This window comes from Hoplias malabaricus, chromosome X2 (assembly GCF_029633855.1).
Source record: "Hoplias malabaricus isolate fHopMal1 chromosome X2, fHopMal1.hap1, whole genome shotgun sequence".
Taxonomy (NCBI): Eukaryota; Metazoa; Chordata; class Actinopteri; order Characiformes; family Erythrinidae; genus Hoplias; species Hoplias malabaricus.
The window spans coordinates 3,137,488-3,156,136 of record NC_089819.1 but is presented as its reverse complement, the minus strand read 5'-3'; the positions used below and the strand labels follow the sequence as shown (position 1 = coordinate 3,156,136).

At 38.5% G+C, this 18,649-nt stretch overlaps 1 protein-coding gene across 1 annotated transcript; it reads left to right on the top strand.

The window, feature by feature from the left end:
• The first annotated feature begins 7,975 nt into the window (after positions 1 to 7,975).
• LOC136676747 (vacuolar protein sorting-associated protein 33A) lies at positions 7,976 to 18,110 on the top strand. Its single transcript, XM_066653951.1, has 13 exons — positions 7,976 to 8,130; positions 9,861 to 9,926; positions 10,377 to 10,504; positions 10,806 to 10,992; positions 11,375 to 11,491; positions 11,667 to 11,841; positions 13,088 to 13,281; positions 13,426 to 13,552; positions 13,699 to 13,766; positions 13,962 to 14,099; positions 14,257 to 14,394; positions 15,168 to 15,336; positions 16,351 to 18,110. Exons 1-13 carry the CDS (start codon positions 8,002 to 8,004, stop codon positions 16,542 to 16,544), a joined length of 1,830 nt encoding a protein of 609 aa, XP_066510048.1. The 5' UTR covers positions 7,976 to 8,001; the 3' UTR covers positions 16,545 to 18,110.
• Positions 18,111 to 18,649: the final 539 nt, after the last annotated feature.

Genomic DNA, 18,649 nt, shown 5'->3' with positions numbered 1-18,649 from the left:
CTTTTCAAATATAAATAACATGCTTTAAAAATAAAAAAGTGTTGTAAATAGAAAATCACAAAGCAAAAAAAGGTTGCAAAGACCCACAAAGCAAAACTAAACAAGTGCCGGAAGAAAAATGGAAGAAAAAATGTATAGTGAATAAATAACTGAAAAGTATAAATAAATAAATGCACAGATATATAATGAAATAAAAAATATATTTCAAAACATTTTTTAAATGTTTACTATCCAAGAGTTTGCCAGCAGAGGTTGCACTAGCGTCAGAGCCAAACATAAATTGTTATCCAGCAGTGGCCTTCCAGCCTCAAATTCTCAAAGCTGAGAGCAAAAGCTGAAAATATCACAATTAACCAAATTCATAATAATAAAAAGTCATGGGAAAAAAACGCAACTGAGTGAGTCGTGGTAAGCAGCAGTGAACTCAGGCTCTCTCTCTCTTTGCAGTAGTTAGCATATAATTCGGATTTTCCACTCCTTAAACATTGATAAAGGTGAATAACATAGAAAAGTAAATAAAGCAGTCTGAGTAAGTTAACGTCCTGAATGGAATAGAAACAACATCGCGCAACGGTAACTTTATAAATTAAATGTACTGGAGCTTTTAAGCTGGAATTTTCTTGATGAAGGGAGTTAAAGAAGAGAAAGCACTTTTTCCCCTGTGCGACATCACCCCACATCAGCGGGGAGAGAATTCAATGACCTGGGAGAGCGCTTCTAGGAAAATTACAGAGTTCAGAGTCCTGTTGCAGCCTTCCAGCAGAACTTGGTGTTCTCCATACTGGAAAAGTCAGTCCAGTGTTGATTCTTGTTTTGTCTCACTGTGTTTTAGTGGCTGTTTTTGTGTAAAACACATTTTTTCCTCAGTGGAGGATTATGTGAATTGTGTTGTCCTGGATGTTTGGTAGTAGAATCCACCATCTTTCTTGGATGGCCCAGGTTTCCACAGGGTGGGGCCGTTTGTTGTCTAGGGGTTGAAAACAAGGCCTTGAGACCAGCAAAACAGAGCAAAGTATGGTTTCTTTGTCTGCTCGGGATGCCTTAACTGCACAATATTGAAATGAGTCATTTAATGGTACATGCATTTCCATATCTCTATTTTTGTATTTCCATAATAATTATTTGTGTAGTCCACATCTCACTTTAAGGATTCTTCAGCTTGGCAAACCACAAAACAACTCTATGGCTCTTGTCAGAATGGAGACATCACATCAGAGATGTGATTTGCTCTGCTTTCTGTTCTGACTCAGCAGCTCAGAGGCTGTACTGAACAGGGTAACAACTCTATCCATGCTTTTAGAAGTTTACATTTATAAAACCAAGCACAGAACGTAAACGAGTCCTGCTCCTGTCTCCCACTTCAGTCAGAATCATGTTGGCATCAGGTAGAGATTTAAGATTTTAATAAAAATGTGAAAAACTAAAAAAATTCAGAAGATGTCTCCTCACAATTTGTTAGCTCTCCAGTCTACTTGTATGCTGGAAATTGGCTTAATGTGTTTAAGAAATCCTAGTGTTTGTATATGAGTAAAAAAAAAAAAAACCTCAATCAGACATGCTTTCTCTCATTGCTTCTCATGGTAGAGAAAGGGTAAAGAGAGACCTCCAAATGTTGAATGCCATTGTTATGTGGGGTGTATAGTCACTTGTGCCAGAACTTTCTTTTATTTTCTGCTTTCTCTCACGTACTACAATCTTCTTCACATGTAACAATGAAGCTTCTCAATGCATGGGTCACAGGTGCTCTGGAGTTTTGCACCAAATATACACAGTAAATTCACCAGCGTTAAATCAACACTATTAGTATTAATTTAAGACTAAGAGTTAACATTGTTAACTTAACACTAATAGTGTTGATTTAACACTGGTGAACTTATACTGTGTACCTCCATAATGGAGAGCCAGTAATACCAAGAGTGATGAGAACTGACAGGAGGATCTGTTCATAGTTTATTGCTCATTGTTATTGTAGTTGTCTTACACTGTCCCACGTTTGGGTTGTCATGGTTTCACAGCAAAAAAATACGAGCAGGATAACAGCGATTGAACAGCTCGTAGTGTTCGTAGCGTAAAAGAAATAACACAAAAGTTTAAAAAATAATCAACATGCTGACTACTAAAATGCGGATACGTTTCCTTTTTTAAGATGAGAGGAGGAACAAGCAGAAGCAGAGCCTTAAACTCAGCATGGTGTTTCCCTCTGTAACTGCAATGAGTGCAGTCCGGGTTGAAGCCAGAATGGTTGGTGCCTTGTTGGTTGTTCTGAGTGAGAAAGAGAGAGAGTTGATTAGAACATCCAGTGCAGAGATACTGGTCTGTAGTTTCTGAAATCCAAGCTGTCAAGAGTTGTCTTCTTCAGTGTGGGGGATCACTCTGACCATCTTGAAGGTGAATGGTACATGACCTGGGGACAAAGAGATGATTAAGATGAAAGGAGGTCTGGAGCAATCAGCTGAAATAACATGGATGAAAGAAATCAGGTGGCTGGACTATGTGGATGTGAGAAGCTGTGGATGTCATCTCTGGAAATAGCAGAGAAACAAATTAGTTTAGTAAGAGGAGAAGGATTGTCTCTGATGGGAGGGGGCTGGCAGATCTTGTCAACCTGAAAGAATGTGACAAAAAGGGCGGTGGGAGCCTTTAGCAGGGAAGAAAAAAAGGGGAGGAGCTTCTGTGGAATGGATGCAGATGATTCCAGTTTCTCTTTTTAAAAGAATGAGTTTGCAGCAGTTACTTCCATTGAAAACCTAGAAAAGAGAGATCAGCAAATGCTAGAGGCTTTTAAAGATTTCCTCCACTTTCTTTTTGCCAGTCTTATCTCTCTTCAGTGGTTATGTAGAACATCCGCCAGCCTCTGAGTATGTAGAGATATCTTGCTGAACTTTAAGAGAGAGGTTGATTAAAGAGGAAATAAATAAAAGAAAGTACCAGTACCAATGGCAGGGTTTGGAAGAATTCAGAGACAAAGCGAAGATTGCGGTGAGAAGTGGAAGAGCTCATGGGGGTGGTGTATGTGAGAAAAAGACACTAAACTTACATGTGGAACTTTTACTTAGCAAATTAAAAGATTTTGATCTAAAAAATAATCAAAGCTACATTGGGATAGTATAAAACAGTTTTTTAAAAGATGTATCATTTTCACGCTAACCCAACTATACATCTATTTATCTTCTTACCCTAAAATAAATCAAAGGACTAACATTTTAAGTTGTGATTAATCCCACAATATTGTTGTGATTAATGTGATTATGCTTTTAATTGACTGACCATTAAAATAAATATAATTACATTGTGTTGATTTAAAATTTAATCACTCATTTTACATGTAAATATCCACTATTAAAAGAAGATCAAATGCAACAAATAATGATTAATCTCAATTATGGTTAGAAAAATGGCACAAAAAAAATGGTTAGAGGCCTGGGCTTTTTACCATAAGGTTGGTGGTTCAATCCCCAGGGCTGGCTGGGACATCCATTGGCTGAAGTGTCTATGAGCAAGACACTGAACCCCAAAATACTCAGCAGCAGGTAGTGTCGCTGTCACACAGCTCCTGGGGCTGGGGTTATGTGTTTGAGCTCCCCGGGCTCTGGGTGTTTATTAACAGCCCCTGTGTGTGTGTTTGTTTACTGCCACCTATGGGTTAAATGCAGAAGAAATATTGCATTGTACAATGACAAATAATTGCACATTATTATATACCATCAGTGGCTGGTACCAGTTGAACATCTGAACTAATGTTAGTTATTATTCAGAAAAGGAATTTAACTGTCAATATCATGAAAACATTTTTATACTCTTTGCTGCCATAATTTGTGTAACAATGTGTAACATTATCTCAATGCAATCAATCAATTCTGAAACTATTTTAAAAATATTCCTAATAGAAGATGGGACTTGCTTTACTCTTGACGTTTCTGTTGAAGAGTCTTAAAGAGCAATCTGCTTTATTGACATTAAGTATTTAAAATCGGATCTATAATATAGTTTCAAAACAGTGGGGAGAGCAGTCTGTTTCCTCCCCAGACTTGAAGCTCATCCTGGTTGCCAGTTTGAGGAAAACTGAATGAACAAGCAAAAGACGAGTTTAAGAATAAGGAATGTTCATTCATTCATTCATTCATTCATTATCTGTAACTCTTATCCAATTCAGGGTCACAGTGGGTCCAGAGCCTACCTGGAATCATTGGGCGCAAGGTAGGGAATACACCCTGGAGGGGGCGCCAGTCCTTCACAGGGCAACGCAGACACACACATTCACTCATACCTACGGACGCTTTGGAGTCACCAATCCACCTACCAACATGTGTTTTTGGACTGTGGGAGGAAACCAGAGCACCCAGAGGAAACCCACACGGACACAGGGAGAACACACCAACTCCTCACAGACAGTCACCCGGAGCGGGAATCGAACCCACAACCTCCAGGCCCCTGGAGCTGTGTGACTGCGACACCTACCTGCTGCGCCACCGTGCCGCCCTAAGAGGAATGTGCCATATCAAAATAAAAGGCTACTAGATGCTTGCAGCAATGATAAGGAGAAGCAAACTGACATCTGCTGGTTGCCATAAAGCTAATAGCTGACATGAATTCAGGATGCTTTTCCATTATTCATGTGTTGTTGTTTTATTTGGGGGTGGGTTTGATTTGGTTTAATTTTAGTTTTTTTTATCTCACAGTAATAAAATAAATTAACACAATTTGTGGGGTGGGTGGCAGGGTGGCGCAGCAGGTAGTGTTGCTGTCACACAGCTCCAGGATCCTGGGGCTGAGGTTATGAGTTTGAGCCCTGCTCTGGGTGGCTGTCTGTGAGGAGTTCGGTGTATTCTCACTGTGTGTTTCCTCAGGGTGCTTTAGTTTCCTCCCGAAGTCCAAAAACACACGTTGGTAGGTGGATTGGCAACATAAAAGTGTCCTTAAGTGTGAATGTGAATGTGTGTCACCCTGCGATGGACTGGTGACTCCTCCAGGATGTGTTCCCACCTTGTGCCCAGTGATTCCAGGTGGGCTCCGAACACACCGTGACCCTGAACAGGATAAGTGGTTAGAAAAAATGAATGAATGCATGAATAATTTGTGAGGTTGGCAGCATTGCTTCAGCTTTGGCCACACAGCTCAAGGATCTCAGGGTCACAGTGTCATGTGTTCTCCTTCTGTGTAGGATTCTGGTCTCCACCCAACATCCAAAAACACCTAGGTGTAGGTAGGTCAGATTGAGATTGTGTAATGCCCTGTGAGTGGCTCCTTGTCCAGGGTGTGTTCCTTTCTTTTGTTCATTGATTTTTATCCTGACTCACTGTGACAGATCTGAATGAAGAGAAGATGAATGAATAAACCCATGTACAAATGCATGGATGGATGGAGGGAGGGATGGAATGATGAACGGATGAATTAATAACCCAGGCATAACACCCATTTGGGGCCCGCATGGGCAGCTGAGCTGGGTACTAGCAAGTTTTGTCCATAAGTTAAATGCTGGCTGCACATGGTGATGCTCTCTGTGGTCAGTGATGGGACCATGGTGGGTCCATCTAGGTTGTACAACCTACAATGGGCCATGTGGTGGTCCCATATATGAGTCTGGCTGTCCAAAATGATCTGATATAGGCAGCCGCACCAACCCACCCAGAGACATATAGGCACATGTTCAACCCAGTTAGCTCATGTTCAACCCATGTGGGACCCCTTAAATGTGCTGAGCCTAGAGTCCAATATTTACAACTACTCCACACTGCAGAACCAGTAATCCACTGGGTGGAGTCGGATCACATCCAGCTCTGCCCACATCCAACTCCTTCAAGGGATCTTAGGGTTAGGGTAAGGGTTAAGTTGTACTGGGAGGAGCCAGTTTAAGACTAATCCAATGAAAACACAATAAGGGAGGAGCTGGATCATATCCAACTCCTCCCTATGGATTTCTGGTCCTGCAGCGCTGGCCTTCTCGTTATTTCTGAATTAGGCAGGGATTGTTCATATTTACAGAGGGAGGGAGCAGGGGTTGGGGAAGTTTATAATATAGTTCAGAGGACCAAACGCTTATGTCTTCCTTCTACTTTTCACAAATGTGGTCTTTCACTCCTCCTGAGAAACAGTATAACTGAGACACTAATGCAGTGGTTCTCAAATTTTTCTATCATTCCCCACCTCTGACGAAAGGGAATTTCCACACCCCACCTGTACCATATTGTGCAAAATTTTAATAAAATACACATGAAAGTTTGCAATTTTCTAATTTATTTAAGTGGCATCAACTTATGTCTCTAAATCAGTAGCTTAACATTATATCACCAGATACAACATTAACATCACTGTTCAAAGATACAGAAAATAAGCCACCAATTAAACTTCAGTTTCTCACTTTTCAATCTGTGCAAAAAATGAGCAAAGGCAGGTGCAAGGGCATAGTAATGAGTTTTATTTATTTTATTTGATTAGATAGCTATAAGCTGATTCCTATGTAGATAAGGCTGTAAAATAAAGCATTTGATTAACATTAAGTTTAAAGAGTGAGACTGTGTCCCAAACAACACACTATGGAACTTTACATACTACACTACAGAAACACGACTCAAAAGTGTCCGTAGGTGTGAGTGTGTAAGTGAATATGTGAGTGTGTGTTGCCCTGTGAAGGACTGGCGCCCCCTCCAGGGTGTGTTCCCGCCTTGCGCCCAATGATTCCAGGTAGGTTCTGGACCCACCGCGACCCTGAGCTGGATGAAAACTCTCAGGGCCTCCTCTGTTAACAGTTATATACAAGCCGCTTTCATAACTGTAATTAGCCGCCATTGTTGTCTGTTGTGCTCTCGTTACTGACATCAAGCCCAGAGCTGTTGAAAAAAAGAGTCTTTATAAAACTCTGACGGTCAAATAAATGGAACAACTTTATATTTGAACAGGCGCCTTAACGAAGGCTGAAATAAGACCCACCCTGTGTCTGACTCGCTGCCAAAACACGGTAATCTCGGTGGCGCGTTTTCAAAATACGATTTTGCGAAAAAAAAACATATTTTGGTTCCAGGCAAGCTACATTTTTCTGGTCTTCTATATAATGTTATTTTAGTATGTTTAAGGGTTATTAATGAATCCATTGTGAGTGGGTGGTTTTTATTGAGAAAGCTTTATTTGCAAAACAGAAATGCATGAATAAAGACAGGCATAGAAATGCTAATTTCTTCCGATTTCTTGCGCCCCACCTGCAACGCCCACACTGTGAAATAGTGATGTGTCGGTCGCGAACGAACCGGTTCAAAGAGCCGGCTCTTGTAAGTGAACGATGAGAGCCGATTCCCGTCTAAGACCGAGCCATTTTTTTCTAAGGCTTGTCATTCAACCAATCAGAGAACAACAAGCAAGCTCCAACCCTCCAACCCTCCGAGCTGAGACACTTGGTTTTCCTGAATGCCAATCTGCCTTCCAAAAAATAGTTGAAGAAAATGTTAAATCAGTTAAGTGTTTGTTGGCAGTTGTGGTTGTTTTATTCACTACCGTTGAATGCTGCTGTTTTGCAATTTGCAGAGTATTTGTTTATATTATTACCCAGAAATGGATGATTATTTAATTTAATAAGCTATTTTGTAATACCTACCTTTTGGGTTCCATTGGCTATATTTCAGAATTTACAAGTGATTTTTTATTAAGGTGTTTAAATAAAAATCCAGTTATTTATACAATTGAATGTGTGAGTGCAATCAGTGAGTTATTACAAGACAGCCATAAAAACAATAGGTCATTGCAACACTATTTATTATTTTTAATATTGAACAATAATATTTTGTCCATACAGTCATGTAAAATGTAGGTAATATTGTTCTGTACCAGTGGAAAAGTGGTAAAACAAAGAGCCATTTAGGAGCCGAAAGAGCCGGCTCTTTATGTAGAGCCGAGCCAAAAGAGCCGGCTCCCCAAAAAGAGCCAAAATTCCCATCACTACTGTGAAACGCTTCACTAATGTATCAGTTCTGTTGATCGAGTCCCGCTGTGTCACATGACTCTCTGTGTCACATGACTCTGTTTAATCGTCTCTCTAAGATGGCTGCACACTTGTCTTACGGCAGGGTAAATTTAAACATATTAAGAGAAGCAGCGAGAAAAGAGCTTCGGGAGTTTCTGGATAAATGCGCCGGAAGTAAGGTAGTGTAAACATTCAGTCCATTTCCTGACCTTGATATCGGGAGTGTTAGGTACTCTGTATGTGTGTTGATATTAATTTCTGCCTTCACACAGGCCACGAACAGTGGCGCTTTAATCATATGTGTAGACAAACCTAGTTCATTCAGTTACTTTTTAATTGTGGGCAGACACGCACGCTTGTATAATCTCTCCACTCAGGAGCGTTTCTGCACTTATTGTTTGTGTACAACAATTTAAGAGGGCCACAGTTGTACCCTTATACTTGAAAATCAGTCATATGGACACAATTCTGCATCCTGTAAAATGCCTGTAACCTTTGCCAGAACATTTCTTTCTCTGACACACACACTGGGTATACACTGAACATATGAGTGAATTGAGTAATAACTTACCTTCTGATGTTTCTCACACAGACCATAACTGGGTTTAATAATTTAGAAAGATGGTGTTCCCAGGTGGGCTGCCCATGTGGTCCCAACATGGATGCATTGGCTGAGGCAGTGGAACTGTGTATATATATATATATATATATATATATGGGTTTATGGCGCACTATTCGATACCTTGGGGAATGAATTGGAGTGGTGTTTCTGATCCAGAGATAATCATCCAACATTAGTATCACCAAATACTCAGGGCAAAGTCACTTTAATGGAAACAAATGTATTCAACAATTGTCCACAAACATTTGGCCATATTGTATTGCTGCATGAGATTTAATAAAATTGAAATTCAACCATTTTTAGATTTTCTATTTTTATTGTTTTTCTCTATCAATAATCAAGTATGGTCAGAGTCATTTAGCACCGAAGTGCTTCAAAAGACAGAGACACTGTGTGTTTGCATTACTTGGTTCCTTTTACTTTTTTCTCTCTCCGCTTTTCTCTCAGCAATTTTTCTCAGCTGTTTTTTTCATGTCAATAGATTTTCTGCATGGTCTACTAACAATTAAAAATGGTCATGATTCTGAAGCATGTGATGTAACTACTGTGCATGTTTACATTATGACACTGCTCAAATTATATGTTGTGCAGCCTCAGCATAAAGTGCACATATTTGCCTATAAATGTTTTCATATGCTTGATTTTTCACTATACATGTTTCCCTGGGCAGATTCTTTTTGAAATATGATTATCCAGATGTGCAGACTGATTATATTGTATCATATTAATCATCAAGCTGCTTATTAGATGGAAAATATCCTGATTTCCATCTATACATGCATGTACCATTTAACTGAATATATTTCAGTGTAGTGTTTCAAAAGCTGGATAAAATAACACTAATACCATTTTTTTATATGACTGTCAATCATGTATGTGTGTATGTGTGTGTGTGTGTGTAAATATTGTGATGCTCATTGTGCAGTGTAAAATTGTTTATTTTTGTTATGTTGACCATCCCTAAGATTATCTATCTGTGTAATACATATGCTTTTAACTGATTGTCAGTGTGCATCCACTGAGATGGAAAAGCTCAGTGATGTTGACTGCTTATTTCACTCATGATTTATTTTCAAGCATTTAAATTAATAAAATATACCAGACTGAAATGTTAACAAAAGTGTTCACTGGAGGGTTATGTTTAACCTAAACATTTCAGACAGGGTTGCTTTTCTAAAGGCTGATATGCATCTTGTAATATTGTACTTATTTTGGTGTTGTTTCATGCAAGTAAGCGGTTTCGGGTTTCTGCCTGTAGTGTTTATTTATTTATTATTTTTTAAATAGGCTATTGTCTGGGATGAGTACCTTACTGGACCATTTGGATTAATAGCTCAGTATTCCTTGTTGAAGGTGAGAATGATATTTATTTAACCTATACAGAAAACACTCAAAGTTCATTATTTAGACTTCAGAGCACACAGTCTATTACCTATTTGTCCTTAAGTTGTTATTACTTAGACCTTTTTTAAAGTGGTGAAATATCCAAGTCACACAATTTTCTCTTTGTTTTTTGACCTACGGAATCAAATTTGTGCCAAAAAACAGAAGTCAAACAAAACTACATATATAGCAAGCAAATTAATGATATGAGAGAGAATAAAAATGACTGAAACCGAAAGCTTGTAACTGGTGGACAAATTATTGGTGCAATTTTGAAAACTATCATTTCGTTTAATATTTGATAATATGATCCATTTACACAAATCTGATTTCAGATTTTTTAACAGACGGTTAAAATACAGCATTGTGATATCTGAGCATGATATTGGATTAAGAATTTCTAAATTGTTTCTCTTCAAGGAACATGAGGTGGAAAAAATGTTCACGCTCAAAGGGGGACGGGTGCCCTCTGCTGACGTCAAGAACATTATTTTCTTTGTCCGCCCAAGACTGGAGTTGATGGACATCATTGCGGAGAATGTAATGAGGTTAGATTGTTTCTGTGTGTCACTTCACATTAATACTTGTGTGTGTGTGTGTGTGTGTGTGTGTGTGTACTTTCCACATTGCAATTCAATTCTATGTAGGCTGGATATGCAGTAACATGAATGTGTTGGTTTTGTGAAATCACATAAACAAAGAATTAGAGAAATTTGAATGAGGGAGTGAATAGTTTGTTTAAAATCTTTGAGCAGCACTTACAGATTATGTTAGATGGATATGTTTATAAATTATGATTAATGAATTTCTTTCCAGAAGCTTGTATTTTTCACATTGTTTTCCTCACAGTGAGGACAAGTTGCAGCCGCCGCGGGAGTTCCACATCCTGTTTGTGCCTCGACGAAGTCTGTTGTGTGAACAGAGGCTGAAAGAGCAGGGTGTCCTCAACTCCTTCACCAACATAGATGAGTACATCCTGGACCTCATCCCTTATGATGGAGACTTGCTGTCCATGGAGTCTGAGAGTGCATTCAGGGTATGAATAATATTTTAAATATCAGTCCCCACTCAGTGATGCTCAACTACTTACTTTCATATACTCTTCACTGTAGATAGAGTTAAGATTCATACTTTGTCTTTAAGTGATTTTAACCTATGTTTAAACTTTCTTTTTTTTCTCAATTCTTTTCTTCCTTCTTTTATAGAAGTGTTATTGGGAGGATGGTTTAGTGTTAGTGTTTATTAGATATTTTGTGGGACCGTACACTTTTTTTTTTCAGTCACATACACATGTCTAACCATGTATAATCTCCAGGCGCAGAATGCTACATTTGAAATTAACCGTGGATAAGCTTTGGTGTTTTTGATTTTTTTTTTTTTTGACTTCCCTTGATATCCTTCATTTTTGCTTTTTGAAGGAGTGTTATCTTGAGAATGACCAGACCAGCCTGTACCACACTGCAAAAGGGTTGATGACGCTGCAGGCTCTGTATGGAACCATACCTCAGATATTTGGTAAAGGGGAATGTGCACGGGTGAGTGGCCAGGAATTTTATTTTCCACTTGTTATTCTTTTCTGTCCTGTTTGGAGTGTTAAGTACTCATTCATGGTGTTCCCATTTGTATTTTATTTAAAAAAAAAATTGCAACTGAATAAGAAAAACATGAATTCACATATGTCATCTTAGGAAATCTTTCTCTTTATCCCAGCATGTGGCTAACATGATGTTGCGAATGAAGAGGGAGTTTGCTGGGAGTCAGAACCAGATCCTGCCTGTGTTTGACACACTTTTGCTGCTGGACCGCAATGTGGATCTGCTCACTCCACTGGCCACACAGCTCACCTATGAAGGCCTCATTGATGAAATCTATGGCATTACTAACGGTAAAGCTTCATTCAAATCAATATCATAATCATCTCTGTCAGATGTTTTTGGTATATTTTGAGCTTCACTGCACTAAATGTGTTCAAGCCAGTTTTTTTTATGATGTCTCTTTTAATGAAGCACAAATAATGACATAATGACTGTGACAAACCATAGCAGCAAGTCAAATTGAAATTTTGAAAAAATTGAGATCAACTTAAGCAAGCGTAAAATTTCATTTGCCATGCTGTAGCTGGACTTGGTGAAGTTTCTGTTACTTGTTAGCTTTATAATCCTTGCTCCTCAGACACCAGACTTGTTTTGGCTTGTCTGCTACTGACTGGGCTACTGTGCTACTGACTAATGCTGAAGACTGTGTAAATATATTTGTTGCTAGACAATAAAGGTAACTGACCTTCCAGGACTCTACTTTAAAAAGCACTTTAGCTACTCTTGCATTTACTGTTGCATTTAATTATTTACTGTTTTGAGTGTGCATTTTTGTTATTGCTGGAATCAGACTACATGAATTTAGCCCAATTTTGGCATGAATTTGTCATATCCGATATGTCGGTCATGTAATGGTCATGATGTGTGACATAATCAAAGACCAGTGATGTTGCGTCTGGGACGCCTTGTGACACGAAAAGTCTAGCATGTTAGAATTTTTGGATCTTTTCACCTAGTCTGACATATCCTACGGCATGTTCCTTGACGATGACCAATAGGAGGACATAGTGCTGTCTGGAATGCATATGTAAACAGAGAACAGAAAGAGGGAGGCTGCTGCTGCAGCTGTCAGGTGGACTAAACTGAGGAAACCTAACTAAAATATAACTAAACTGAGGAAATGCTCTTGACATGTTAACACATTACCTCAAGTTCCCTTTGCAGGACAGACAGAATATTATCTCCTCTTCGAAACACAGTAATGAATCCACAATGTTGTTGTTTTTTTTGGGTTTTTTTAAACCGCCAGCAGCACACACAGTGCTTCGGTAGCCGTGAATGACAGTTTAGTGACCCACTTCCCTGGGAAACTCTGAATTCACGCGAATGTATAATGGTCCGTGTCAAAAGTGTAGTATTGCCAGTTTCTCCAAACCAAGAACACAGAACAAACATATACCGCTAATCTGACATGGTGAATGCCGTGAAAGATACAGATATTGTGTGGTCTGGTCCTGGCCTAAACTAGCTCCATGTAGCGTTGTTTTTTTTGAAATTTTGATTTTGATTGTGTTTTAAATGATTTAACTTTGGCAGGTTATGTAAAACTGCCCCCTGAGAAATTTGCTCAGAAAAAGCCAGGGGAAGGAGGTAAAGATCTGCCGACTGAACCAAAGAAACTCCAGCTTAACTCTGCTGAGGAGTTGTATGCAGAAATCCGTGACAAGAACTTCAATGCTGTAGGGGCAGCTTTAAGCAAGAAAGCCAAGATAATCTCTGCTGCTTTTGAGGTGTGTGTCCATGCTCATTATCATTGAACCATTCCTTGTGTCACAAAAATAAATTGCTATCATATGCTAGTTTTTAATTGCACAGAAAGTAGGTTTTTAATAATATTTTCTGAGAACATTTTTGTTGTTGGTTGTCTGTTCTAGGAACGACACAATGCTAAGACTGTAGGAGAGATTAAACAATTCGTATCCCAGCTGCCCCACATGCAGGCAGCTCGGAACTCGCTGGCCAATCATACGTCTATTGCAGAACTTATTAAAGACATCACCAGTGAGTTCCGTTCTTGGTTGTACATTGTGGTTCTACTGGGGCAATATCTAGAACATAGCTTAAGTTTAATGTTAGATTTGAAGGAATCAGTATGTGTGAACTTGGAATTTAAAATGTAAAATTTGATCTCTATTAATGTGTTTCAGCCTCAGAAGTCTTTTTTGATAATCTGACGGTAGAGCAAGAATTTATGACTGGAGTCGATACAGACAAGGTACCTATGATCTTTATATAAATATGTCAGTTTGCAAATGTCTATTAAATTTAAGGGACACGACATTTTTAATGTTTTCAATAAATGACTCTGCATTGTAGCCTGTAGACTAGATTTATAGAATATAATGCTTTTCATTAATCACTTTGTATGGTCAAAATAATCAGCATTAATTATTACAATTGTTTTCTGCAGGTCAACACATACATAGAGGATTCTATAGCGCAAAAGGAACCTCTTATCAAGATCCTCCGACTGGTCTGCATGCAGTCAGTCTGTAACAATGGCCTGAAACAGAAAGTCCTCGATCACTACAAAAGAGAAATCCTGCAGGTGTGGTTATACTTTTAAATATGACATTTTCAGCTCTGCATTAATGGATACATCTCCAAATGCTGATTTCAAACCATAGTATTCTTCAATCTGTACTGTATTGGTGTCTTTATTATAACATATAAACAAAACGTTTGAATGTTTTATGCTTGTGTAGACGTACGGATATGAGCATATCTTGACGCTGAACAACCTGGAGAAGACCGGTTTACTCAAACCACAGACTACCACAAGGAACAACTACCCCACCATCAGAAAAACCCTCAAATTATGGATGGAAGATGCCAATGAACAGGTAAGTTTGGTGCTAAAGAGGGACAAAAAGGTCTAAAATGTATACAGTTGTGGGTTTATATTCACAATAGGTTTATGCCTCGATGAGGTCTACCTGATTGACCTTTTGCAATAGATCTCTTGTTAGTGAACAAATATTAAAATGTATATAAGTCATTTAATTAGTCAGTCAGTTTTTGGCAGATTTGGGTTTTCTTATGAGGAGTTTTTAGAAAGTAATTTTACATGTGTGTCAATTTAATGTAAACCTGCTCTATAACACGATAGCCTTCTAAAGATGATCAAACATGGAAAAAGTTTTATTAAAAACTGTTTTATTGTCTCCATCTCCTCCTTAAAGGTATATTTTCATAAAACATTGAATATTTTCTGTGTTCAAATTTGGCTCCTTTTACTGTTTGAGCCTAATGGAAGCTACTATGTAGAAAGTGAATTTTAAATGAGTTTGACATGTAATTTGACATGGTTTGAGAGGCAATTTTACAACCCATTTTCTTGATGCAGTGTATAGGCAGCTGTTTGGCTATATTAGCCTCATATCAACAGCTCAGAATGAAAAGCAGTAAACTTCAAAAAGCAAACATTTATTTGACTTATCTGTTATGGGTACCTACAGTATCTGGGGAAGCATCAACATATGTACATTTTATTTAACATATCACCTTCACTTAAAGGGAGTGAGAGTTTTTGTGTATTTTACATCTAATTTCTCAGTTTTAATATACTGTAATAATATACAGTGTGCTAATACAGAATGTTTTCTCCTCCTACCAGAACCCCAATGATATCTCGTATGTGTATAGTGGTTACGCTCCACTCAGTGTGCGGCTGACTCAGTTGCTGGCTCGTCCCGGCTGGCGGAGCATTGAGGAGGTGCTCAAAATGCTGCCTGGCCCACACTTTGAAGAGAGACAGCAGCTACCCACAGGCCTCCATAAGAAACGTAAGCGATGCCATTTATTAGTAATGTATTCTATTCAGTAGCTGTTTTCTGATCGGCACAACTGTGTAAGGAACACAAGAGTGTATTTGTTTTCTGGGTTGAACTGTATAGAGCTCTCCAGTGGTGTTCCAGGTAGCATCATATGATTGAGAGAGCAATAACTAATGTGTGGAATGGCAGTGTTACGAATTATAACAATCTCTGCAGCCTTGAATACATCCTGAGTAAAAGCTAACTCTTTTGTTTGTGGACTAATTGTGCTGATTTATAGGCAGGACAAACATAAGGGGTAATGTGTGAGGTGAAGATAAGACAAGTCTTTGTCCTTCCTGTTTTGTTTGATCTTCTGTATGTGGAATCAACACGTGTTTTACTGATGGGAAAACACAAAAATGTGCATAGTGTGTGATAGGAAATGTCTGCTTTGAACAATATTTTCTGAGATAGAAATGAAGGCAAATAATTAAGGGCTAGATCTCCACAGTGAAATGATGTTTGTGGGGTGGGGGGATATTTTATTTTTTTATTTTTATTTTTTTAATGTATTATTTTAATAAATCAAGATTTGGTTCTTTATCTCTAGAAATGAGAAACTAACATTTCCATTAGCTGTAGTTTGTAAATATTAATTGGTGCAGTAGAAAATTAATTTCAGCTTCAGACACAAGTCAGGGATATTAATAGTGCTCTTATTGCATGTTCATACTTGCTGTATTTTGTTGACAAAAAAAGTGTTAATTAAACACAGACAGACAAACAGTGTTTGTGTGATATTAGCTTTTTTTCCCTGTTGCAGTCACTTCCACACTATATTTTAAACATGAATTTTATAAAACCTATTAAATAAATACTGAACGCTTGGGTTTAAACATATTAGCCACTGTTTTATTGTTTAGGTGCATTATGATATAACACTTTCTATCAGTTTCTTTAAATATCACAGCCCTATTCATAACCACATTGTGTTTTTACAAGAAAGAGATTTATGTAAATCTATGCTACTTCATTTCACAGGGCAACAGGGTGAAAACAGGACGACACTAGTTTTCTTTCTCGGAGGTGTGACATACGCAGAAATTGCTGCTCTTCGTTTTCTGTCTCAGATGGAAGACGGAGGAACAGAGTACGTCATTGCTACCACAAAACTCATCAATGGCACCAGCTGGATCAAGTCTCTTATGGACCGCCCTGAAGCACAAATATCCTAAAACTGCCTCTCTAGCCAAACTGCTGTATATTGCTTCAGTTCATCTACCTTCTTTCACTGATGGGTAACACACTGGGGTCTGTCTGGAAATAATGAAGAGGCTTGCCTTTGACCACTTTTTTCCCTTTTGTACAGGTTCTCTGTGTCTTCAGTAGTTGCTTTAGTTTTGTTATTTGCTGCTTTTTTTCTGGCAAATCAGGTTCTGACAATTCCCAGTGTAGCCTCTCCTGAAAGCTTCTTAATACCCTTTATCTCTCTTTTTTTTTTTTTTTTTTTTTTTTTTTTTTAAAGAGTGAAAGGATTAATAATAGCTCTGGTAACATCAGACACACACACACATATTTCTGCCCCTCTTGAAAGTGCATTCAACCATCAGCATTTAGTCACACTGCTGCCTACCAGAAAGAGCCAGCATTCAGTAACACTTTAGCAATGTCCATAAGGCTAAGTGCTTAATTCATAAGTGCATTCAAAACTTATCAATCCATCTGTAAGACGACATGACGGCTACATAAGCCTTTTTTATAAAGGTTTAAAGAAAACTCATAATCATATTATTTTGTTTTTAGTTCGTTTTTATAAAAGTCTTGTGTTGTGTAGCCTTATAAACACTGACCTTCAGTAACATTCTTGTCATCACTTCAACCTTCCCAAAAGAGCTCATATGCTGAAGAATGTACAATTGCTCATATACCTGAAAAAAAATAGACATTTGCAAGGGTTGTGCTAAATTTGGATAAGGGTTGAAGTCACTTAAGGAATACACGTTATGACAACTTTGCTGTACAGAATAACTATGCCCAATCATAATATACCTTTTGTGCTTTCCTTGTAAATAGAAAATACTAATAAATACTAATATGAATGAAATCAGATTGTGATGTACTCCCAGTCCATACTGTCCATATATATTAAAAATTCGCTGCATAAACAGCACCATTTTTCAAAATTTAGAATTCATGAGCCTCACCCATTCACGCTAAAATGGCAGAGTGCTCTTAATGCAGAGTGAAAAATGAGAGAAAACAATGTGCTGTTCCTAGCCACCAGGAAGCACCTGTATCACTGTTAGACTTCCATAGGGTCCACATGTTTAAAAGGAGTGGGTTTTCTTTTTATTTATACACCAATCAATAAAATCAGCTATTTTAAAGTGCACACATTGAGAACATATGTTTAGTTATGCACTTTTTGTCTATAGGAATGTGGGGGCAATGTAATGGGAGATTCTAAAACACATCCAAGAGTTTAAAGTCAAAATGTGGGATAGAAGAATATAAACGAGCTGGAATACTGGTGGCACAGCAGGTAGTGTCGCAGTCACACAGCTCCAGGGACCTTGAGGTTGTGGGTTCAAGTCCTGCTACGGGTGACTGTCTGTAAGGAGTTTGGTGTGTTCTCCCTGTGTCCGCATGGGTTTCCTCTGAGAGCTCCGGTTTCCTCCCACACATTGGTAGGTGGATTGGCTACTCAAAAGTGTAGTTGTGAGTGTTTGTGTCACCCTGTGAAGGACTAGCACCCCCTCCAGGGTGTGTTCCCGCCTTGCGCCCAGTGATTCCGCGTATGCTCCGGACCCATCGTGACCCTGAACTGTATAAGTGGTTTCAGACAATAAAACGAATGTGCTGGAATGGCTTCTGTGATGCGGAGTTAATCATTTAAAATCAGTATGTGGCCTCACTAATGTTTATGTACATTATTATTATAAGTCATGAACAACTTGTTTTCAATATGTAAGGTCACATGAGTTCATAGAGAGAATAATACAATCAAACTATTTATGTCTGTAAAATTTAGCTCATACATCTGTCAAGCGGGGAATACTGCTCTCTTGTAATAACTCGGCAGGCCTGAAAAGGGCAGTGATCTGGTGGCAGAAGAAAAGGAACGTTAAGAAAAACGTCAGCGCTCTTCTCCCTACAGTGGCAATTAGTTGTATAACGGGCTTCCCGATCAGCCGATAATGGGCCTCTGTCTGGAGCTCTGGCCTGGAATGGAGCATGATTTGACAGTGGAGAATGATTATTAAATTAAAGGGCCATTTGCTATCTCTTCCGGACAAGCCTTACTGTGCTAGAATTGGAGACAGATCTCAGCGCTGATCGA